The sequence below is a fragment of the Chlamydotis macqueenii genome, chromosome 3 (assembly GCF_036417535.1).
Source record: "Chlamydotis macqueenii isolate bChlMac1 chromosome 3, bChlMac1.mat, whole genome shotgun sequence".
Classification (NCBI taxonomy): domain Eukaryota; kingdom Metazoa; phylum Chordata; class Aves; order Otidiformes; family Otididae; genus Chlamydotis; species Chlamydotis macqueenii.
The window spans coordinates 121,629,481-121,638,806 of record NC_141558.1 but is presented as its reverse complement, the minus strand read 5'-3'; the positions used below and the strand labels follow the sequence as shown (position 1 = coordinate 121,638,806).

General features: G+C 46.8%; 1 protein-coding gene across 3 annotated transcripts in view; it reads right to left on the bottom strand.

The window, feature by feature from the left end:
* PAK5 (p21 (RAC1) activated kinase 5) overlaps nt 1–9,326 on the bottom strand; it is a 91,294-nt gene continuing 81,968 nt past the window's right edge. For 2 of the 3 annotated variants that reach the window (XM_086745335.1, XM_086745334.1), the window contains exons 6-9: nt 8,727–8,853; nt 5,115–5,240; nt 2,960–3,094; nt 1–2,308 (exon numbers count right to left, since the gene is read on the bottom strand). In XM_086745335.1, the coding sequence (XP_086601461.1) occupies nt 2,153–2,308; nt 2,960–3,094; nt 5,115–5,240; nt 8,727–8,853 (544 nt within the window). In that variant the 3' untranslated portion in view covers nt 1–2,152. The remainder of the gene's footprint in view (nt 2,309–2,959; nt 3,095–5,114; nt 5,241–8,726; nt 8,854–9,326) is intronic. The other variant, XM_086745336.1, reaches the window with a different exon arrangement.

Genomic DNA, 9,326 nt, shown 5'->3' with positions numbered 1-9,326 from the left:
TGAAAGCATTAATTAATTAATTTATTTAACTTGCATGTGCATTTGTCTCACCAGTAGCTGGTGTTCACAAAAGAAACCTTGAAATTGACAAAACTTACTTTCAGAAAACTTGATGAACACCGCTCAAAGTATCTAATGATAAGAAAGTTGCAGGAAATTCTTCACCTGTACAGCCTAAAATGTACTGAATATTGAAGAAAAAAAACCCCAGCAACCGCAACCCCTTTTTTTTTTTAATTCAAAGATGGTTAAAAAAGTTAAATTTTGTGGCTAGCATCACAGTTTCACCTGTATGTCATTGCCTTTACTGGTGCAGCCTTTTTTTTTTTTTTTTTTCCTGAGTTGTCAAGACTACAAAATAGAAACACCTTGGAACGTGGTGGTTTCTGCAGGGGCGGGGGGGGTACCAGGAGTGTGTTTGCGATGGGGCGGCGGGAGCCCAACACATTTTCTTTAGTGTCCTTCTTAAAATGTGCAAACAGAGTGAAGAAGAGAACGCAGTGGGGAGTAAGACACACAGCTGTAAGAACATTTATTCAATGGTCGAGTTCATATTTATCTCCTCTTTTCAATTCTTTCTCTCCCTTCAAATATTCTTTAACTTTTTAAGGGCAGTACTGAAGGAGCTTCTTTACTATTGGCAACTCTTTTCTTCCAGAGGAAAAGCTTTAAGCAACAGCTCCGGCCAGGTTTAGAAGTTTGGTTATAATTTACTACAATAAATAACAATTAATTTATTCACGATGAAATTCCATAATAAGAAAGAAACTAACTGTGTTTTCACAAAATTGGCTTTGTGTTTCTTAATGAGATCGTAAAATGAGGTCAGTAAGGAAAAAAAACACAAACCTTTTTGAAAAACATGGCTTTCATATAATACACAATTAAAAAGAACTAATCATTAATAAATAAAATTCATTTATCATTGAAATAATTATGAAGCACTTCTAAAAATTTTAAAGGCAAATCTATTCAGGCCTACAGTTAACATGCAAAGTCATCCAACAAATAACACAAACCGTAGTAGTTAACTGTTGCATCAACATTCAAAAAGGTCTAGACAGCAGCACGACTTCTTCTATATGGCAAACACCTGGTAACGCATCACAATGGTTTGAGCTCTGGGGGATCCCACTGGGCGGGTGGGCAGGTCCTGCCACCCCTTTCCACTTCCAGAGACAGAAATAACCGAGATTTTTTTTTTTTAATTTTTTTTTTTTTTTTGTGATAACAAAACTGAGCTTGTGGTGGCATCAAACGAAGGGACCACCACGGTGTGAGAAGATGACCTTTGAGCAAAGGTACGCTGGATGCGTTGGCTCGCACCGCTTGAGAAACAGGGAGATGAGGGAGACCCTGACGACCACTAACATTCAGCAGCAGCTCTGGTGGCCACTGTGTCACTGGTAGCGCTATGAGGGCGAGCGCCCGAAGCGAGACTGTGAGCATTGGCTCTTCAGGCTGCCGTGACGGTGGGACGAGAGCTCTCCTCACCCCAATGGAAAATCTGCAAAACCTTCTAACTTCCTAAAGGTGGGGTGTTTTTTATTTCTGTTTTCAAAAGGGTTAAAAAAGTAAGAAACTTCTTTATCCTTTCAAATTGTTGCTAAGTTACACTTATTACTTCAACTAACACAACAGTTACGTGACAAAAGTACTGCAAATTATCAAAACGTACTGTACAGAAAATTACAAATTCATTGCAAAATACATTGCGCTGCTATGACTGAGATAAAAAGTGCTTTTTTTTCTCTTTTTTTGTCAGAAAAGTGTTCTTCTCAAATAGAAGTGCTGTAGCCTGCAATAAAATTCTGGTGTTTCGCCCTCGTTGTGCTATCTTCTATTAATTTTCTCTCCAACCTTGTTTGCATTTGGCGCCTTCTGCCTGGATGGCTGAGACAGCGACAGCACGGGGGAGCGACGGTCCATGGTGGAGTGTGGCCACCCAGCTGGTGGCCAGGCTCGCTCCCCGCTCCCTCGCAGCCCCAGAAGCACCTCCTCGGGTTTTTACACACCACATTATTTCCGCAGGGCTGGTCTTCCTCTACAAGGTTTCGCTCTTCCCTGGCTGTGATTCCCATAAAACCGCCAGGATTCCTGCACAGCTGTTATCCGGACTCCGCACTGACCTTCTCCCAAAAAGTCGCCGGCTTCAGCGGTGCCTGTGCTGCCTCATGAGGGGCACGATGCAGGAAGGGGGCCCAGCCAGTTTGAGAAACGGGTGTCTCAACAGTTCCTGTGCCGTGGCTCTCTGCGAGGGCTCCCGCACCAGCATCGACTCCAAGAAGCCCCGGAGGACCGAGGAGACCTGCAACATCGCACCGGTGTTAGGGGGCGGACAAAGACACCTGTTTGCAGGCTACACTGCGCACATTGCTTTTCTGGGGACAACAAGGGGCGTGCTGAGCTTTCCTATGGCAACAGATTTACTGAACTGAAGGGCCGTGCATCTTCTACGTGCTGTTAATGTTGAAAGTATCTGGACATCAGTGCGGTGCAGAACAGCACTCACTGCAAAGCTTTGCGTGTAGTTGGTGAGAAAAGTATTAACATACGCTGAGGGCTCAGATCCAACTTCTAGAAGCACACCCAAAAAAAAACCATGGGAGGTACCCGAAGGCTTTGGTGTGGGTGTAACAACCCATCTGAGCAGGGCTGTCGCGCCGATTTGCTCTGGGCCTTGGGGAGGGTGGGAAGTGCAGGGAGCACGAAGCTCTGCCCAGTTGCAAAAGCAAAGCTGGGCTGGGCACAAAATGAAAAAAAAAAAAAAAAAAAAAAAAGGCACTCTGGTATGCTGATGGCTTCAGCCTCGCAACCTCCCCACGAGTCCTGTGTAGGACCCACTGCTCAAGGGGGTACCTGAAAGATGCAATTTATCTTTTGGGCATGGAAGTGTGGGACTATGGTTTTATTAAATGTTTGTACATGCAAGACCCTCATCACCTAAGGCAAGTCTGACCTTGTGCATGTCCTTCACCCGGGGCGGTAAGTTATCCCGGATTCGGCGCATGGCCTGCAGCGGCGGCTCGTTGAAGTAGGGAGGTTCGCCGTCTATCATCTCTATCACCATGATGCCCAGGGACCAGATGTCCACCTGTAACACACAGGCCCTTCACAAACCCCGCTGGTAGAGCAGAGATGAGAGGAGTAACAGGCTCAGCGCTTGGGTTCATGCAAAGCTGGCTGGCTCATTCTGTCGTACCTGCTGTCTGCCTCCAGTCTAAGTCTGGTGAGCCGCCACCATCATACTTTTTTTTTTTTTAACCAGCTGGCAACATTTTTTTTTTCTTTTGAGCAGTAAATGCATTGAAGATAAAAATTAGAAACCCTTAAAATCCCAGGTCTGCAGCCCATTTAGGTGATGGCCACTGGAAGCACTGCTAAGGTGCACTTTGAGGGGCTGGCAGCACTGCGCTGCATTGATTTGCACCCAGTGAACGTGCGGTGCTGCAGGAAGGCGCAGCTAATGGGAGAGCAGAGTAAAATTCAGCTGCTGTGAAATCAGTTACTCTGTCTCCCCTGAATTTTTTTTTTTTTTTTTGTGCTATAGGAACTCCATCTGAGACCCCAAGGCAAACGCAAGCACTTACTACACCCAGGCCCATTTCCAGCGAGCACAGGTAACACATCATTATACAATCACTTTGGAAAATGATTCAGCCCCAGCTTAAAAAAAAAAACCAAACACCACCCACCCACATCTACCTTTTTTTTTTTTTTTCCCTGCTGCCCTGCTGCAGAGCTGTTCCAGAATCCCAATCCTCTGATGACTGTAATTCCCGTCATTTGCCAGCCCAAATACAGCCAGGGCCAGTTCACAGTGCTTTTGCTCTTTTGCCAAAACCATCCTTCAGCTTAAATCCTCTTTTTTTCCCCCCTTTCCCTTCCCGTGGGGAAAGCCAATGAAGCTGTAAGTTCAGCCACTTTATAATCCCTTCAGTGTTACTAATGGGCTAATAATAGCTGATGTTATTATCCCTGAAATGTCTCCTACAATGCCACGCGTCCTGGGTGGCCGCCGGTGCCTGCCAGCGTGCTCTCGCTCTCGGGTGACCAGTCCCTGCTGCGTGACGTGAAGCTGCAGCGTCTCCCATCTTAGGCCTCAGCTCATTCCCCTCTCATTCCTCTCTCTATATGTATCTCTCTGTCTTGCAGGTTTTCTCTCTGCAGCTGTTACTACAGGCACTATCAAGCAGAAGACGAGTCCCCTCACGACGCAGAGGAGAAAACGCAGCCGCGTCTCTGGCTGGGGAGGCGTGAGTCACTGTCACGGCTGAGCGCAGGAGAGGGGATTGCTCTTTCCAGGCTGGCAGCACAGAAGTGACTCAGAGCTTCCTAACGGATGGGGTACGGCACTGCAGAGCCGCCGGGTCTCCACCTACAGGCTTTTTGTGGTCTGATCTGGAGGGCTCCAATAAAACTGTGTGAACTGCCTTTCTCAGACCACTGGGCAGTTCTTAAAATAGTTCGCACAGATACATTCCCCCCCCCCGCCAAACTAATGAGAGATTGAGTGCATGGAATAAGTTGATGCAAGGACAGAGAGGGTGGCAACCCAATGCCCCATCCAGTTTGGGACCCTACAGCACCGTGCCCGTGCCTTTGCTGGCACTCCGCCAGAGGAAGGGGATCTTGGGCTTCAGCTGGATGAAAGGGGAGTGGATCTCTGCCTGTAGGGCTGTGAGAATACTCATGTGACCTGGCTGTAGGGTATGGGTATGAGATTTGGCTGCTTGGTTTGGTACACGTAGGCACCTGTATCTGCAGCTCCAGCTTGCAGGCTTGATATAAAGATCATCAAAGGGTCTTTCATGATGTGAAAATGATGCCAGTTTCCTCCAATACAGCACCCTAAGCTATAACATGTAAAAGCATTACATTGTTTAGTGTGCTAAACAGAGTCAGCAGTTAATGACTTTGTCTGAGAGAAACACTAAGACAAGGCAGGATGTAGCACTCTGGGGCAAACAGAATTGCTGCTACTTAGCGTATCTGTGCAAATGCAGTTAACTGCACGCTTCTCACAGGGCTCGGTGGGGTCAACCAAGGCACCATGCAGAGGGAAAAGGGCCGCTCTGGGTCCACGTGGACAGGCAGTGCCTCGCCGTGCTCACCTCCGTGCCGTAGGGCAGGCGGGATATCACCTCTGGCGCCATCCAGTACGGCGTCCCGACCAGCGATTTCCTCCTGGGGACCTCCTTTGACACCTGGGCGCAGAACCCAAAGTCAGACAATTTTATCTGAAAAAGCAAAGAAAAAGAGAAAGCCCCTCTTGAATAACAAGGCAAATTCCTCCAAGACATGCGTGCCTCTGAGAGATGCATCTCCAGCTGCAGCTTTGGGGACAGGGATGGAGCTGCAGCGTTTGCCTGGGACAGGACAGCAGCGCAGTTTTGGAAGAGCGGCTGGAGATGGCGATACAGCCGAGAACATGCGGCTCATTAAAATGAAGGCAGGGGAAAGAAGTAGGAGAGAGTGGCGACGGTGCTGGTTACCAAGATCAACTGTCATAGCTCATTGCCTCTCCATCAGCAAAAGATGCGGAGGTGATAAATCGCTTATTTAAAAAACAGAAGGAAAGCAAAAAACTCTGAAGTAACAGTGTTTTATAATGAATCTATGATGGCGTAGGTATCTCCCCATGTTGGTAGCCTATGTATGTATACTGATATTCAATCACATAGGTATTTCAAGTGCCACGCTCCTATCTGTATCAGGTATGTGCTCTGTGAGTTTGTCAGAAAACAGACTCACACCATTTGCTTTTAGCACAGAAAGCAATACCCCGCCAACGATTTTTCAAGACCAGGACCTCACACTGTGGACTATCACTAAAGACACTGTCTCCTTTATGTAGTAAGTGAGCTGATCTGGGGAAGGCAGGGAAGGGTAAAAGACTCCTCCAAAAGGGTTGTAAGAGCTAAGGGGACCTGCTCCCTGTGCTTGAGAATTCGGGAATTAATGATGGTACTGTCCTTGAGTAGCTGTGGCGGTGACCTGAAATAGAAATAATGGGATACAGAAGCACTCCGGAGAGCAGCTCTTGCTGCATCATGTGCCTGCTCATACTTCTATGCCAAGTTTTTGTTGTTGGTTTTTTTTTTTAATAAAAAAAATTATAGAAAATTATTGCCTCCCCCTCCGCGTTGCTGTACAACACCAAGGTGAAAACTCATGCAGCTCCCAACCAAAACAAGCCAGTCTGTGTGTCAGTGGCATCACCCCCTGCCAGAAACACCTTGTTCCTTAAGGCTAAAGTTTTTTGGTTGGTTTGGGTTTTTCCTCCCCTCCAAGTATTTATTTGGAGGCCTTGAAGTTATCATAAGAGTTTTCCTGGACATGAGGGTAACCTCCATCCCCCTCAGCTATACACCGCACAGTGCAACGGCGACCCATGGCCAAGGTCCACAAGTGGTGTATCCCATCACGTCTTTGGTGCCTGGGGACACAAAGCGAACCCAAACAGCCCCAGGACAACCAAACTGGGAAGCTGCACAAATCCCTGCATTGTGTAGAGCAGCATTTTATTATCAGCACTGATTTGTTTTCTTTTGGATTCTGTACAGACATTACTTTTTTTAAAACTAAGAGTATTATTTTTAACAGAATTACAAAATGATTGTTGGTATTTCTAAGACAAAGCCAGTAACAGCCAAGTTCTCCATGCTAAATGTATTTTTCAGTTTACAGGATGAAGAATGGAAGAAATAATGCATATTTTGGAAGCAGAGCCTGATCGTCTTTTGTAGGAGCACAAGAGGTTTTGCATATCTATTGCTCATTCGAGTACATAAAAGAAGACGATTTTCTAAAAAAAGATAATTGCACAACACAGCCATGAAGAAATCTGCAATGCAGATAATAAGTACTGGAGTAATGAGTATAATGAGGCACTGTATGCAGATCTCGGGAGCAGATCAGATGCTATTTCAGCAACATGGATTGAAATCGCAACTGAAAAACTCCTACACACGTGGAGTTCTCTTCCCCTGACAGGATTAACAGGAGCAGCTGCAGGAAGAAAATCCCTCTCCCCTGGTGAAGTGGGAATCAAATTATAAAGGCGAGCCTTTGATGAGGGAGTCAGACCAGGCCTGGGAGGCCAGGAGTTTTACTGTCTGAGGGAGAAGATCTAGGTTTGGTTCCAGAAGGACTGGGTGCTCTTGGGCTCAGTCCAACCTGCTAAGTCGCGTTTAGGTCGGTGTGGAACGCCAGTGGAGCAGCCCTGAAAGCCCTGCTTATGGGCCTGACTGGCCATGAATGCATCAGTTTCTACTCAAAGTATCCCAGCGGGGCCACAAGGTGAGATGTAAACTGGTGCCTAACTCAAGCAAAAATTAGGGTCTTATGAATGATTTGCCTCCCTCCAACTAAGCCTTTGGGTGCCCCAAATTAAGATGCCTCATGTTTTACGGCTGTGTACGCCCAGAAGTACCACAGCCCAAACCCACCTTTCTCCTTGTAAGGAAACACTCATTTCTTTGGGACTAAATGTTGCTGAAGTAATATTTTTTTGAGTGCAAACTTTATTTTGCTTACTGAGCAGGTCACGTGCAGCATTTTCTCTCCCTCTCTCCCCACTCATTAACAACACAAAGTCCAGTTCACTCACAGCAGCATCCCACTTGAGTAAAAGGAAGTGTGGGACAGGTACTATCAGCCATCTCGTAAGGATACCAATGGTAAAAGCCACTCTCAGGCAGGGGAGTATTTCAGCAGGAATGTAGAATATTTCCTATTTCACAGAATCATAGAATGGTTTGGGTTGGAAGGGACCTTCAAAGGCCACCCAGTCCAACCCCCCTGCAAGGAGCAGGGACATCTCCAACCAGATCAGGTTGCTCAGGGCCTCATCCAGCCTGGCCTTGAACGTTTCCAGGGATGGGGCATCCACCACCTCTCTGTTCCAGTGTTCTACCCGCCTCATTGTAAAAAACTTTTTCCTTATATCTAATCTGAATCTGCCTCCCTCTATTTTAAAACCATTACCCCTTGTCCTGTCACAACAGGCCCTACTGAACAGCCTCTCCCCATCTTTCCTGCAGGCCCCCTTGAGGTACTGGAAGGCCACTACAAGGTCTCCCCGGAGCCTCCTCTTCTCCAGGCTGAACAGCCCCAACTCTCTCAGCCTGTCCTCACAGGAGAGGTGCTCCAGCCCTCTCATCATCTTTGTGGCCTCCTCTGGACCCTCTCCAACTGGTCCATGTCCTTCTTATGTTGGGGGCTACAGAACTGGACAAAGTACTCCAGGTGGGGTTTCACCAGAGCAGATGTATAGATTATATAGATTGATGTTAGCCTCCTAATTAGCTTGGGAAAACAGAGCAAATGTATAATATCTTGCCAACTAAAGGATAACTAAACGTAGTAAAAAGAAATATTTTTTTAGAGGTGCCAGAGTGGAAGTGGTGGAGCACAGAAAAGGTCTCCGATCACGGAAGCATCATCCATGTGGCATTGTTTCCTCTGCCACTGCCTTGTGAGACGTGCGATCCCCCGCAGCCACTCTGCATGCAGTGCAGATGTCAATCACTGGCCAGGCCTCTGTTTTTCTGATTCAGCTCTCTAACAAGTTATACACAGGTCATATCCCTTGGTTTCATGCACCTGTCTTTTTGTTTGTTTTTTTTTTTAAAGTTAGTGTCACTTTTTTAATGCGCACAGCTATTTTTACGCCAGCCCCAAGAGATGGCAGGCTTGTGAGAAGGATGGAGTTGGGTGCTCACCCTCCCGTCGCTTGTGAGAAGGATGGAGTCACTTTTGATGTCACGGTGGATGACGCCTTGGTTGTGCAGGTAGGACAGGGCTCTCAGGACAGACAGGCAGACGGTCGCTATCTGCTCCTCATTCATCCTGAAACAGCAAGGTGGGAAAACGAGCTGAGCGTTAACGAAGACAGCGGGAAAGGGAAGCTGGAGAGAAGAGGCCCAAGTCCCTGTTCAGGCCAGCATACAGAAAGCCAGGAGACAATTTAGGCACTGGCTCTGTGGAATGACACTTTGGTCCTATTTCTGTCAAAAAAGGGGAGATGAGGGGTGAGAGACAACCCTGCAATGAGGTCTGGATAAGTCTCTCTGCAGCACCAAAATGCAGAGTATATTATGTGATGTAGCCTGTTTCCCTCTGGGAAATAACGGCAATGCCTTATTTACAAGGCATTTGCCCTCCTGCCAAGGAGGGCAAATCAATACTGGGATGGAAACAGGCATGGAATAAATATGAGGAAAAAACCCTCTTAATCGTGTAGGCAAAACATTGGGCCCTGGGTGTAGCTCTTTGAGAGCACTTCTTTGTTTTTATGCCTTGTATAAAAATATCCATGGTAT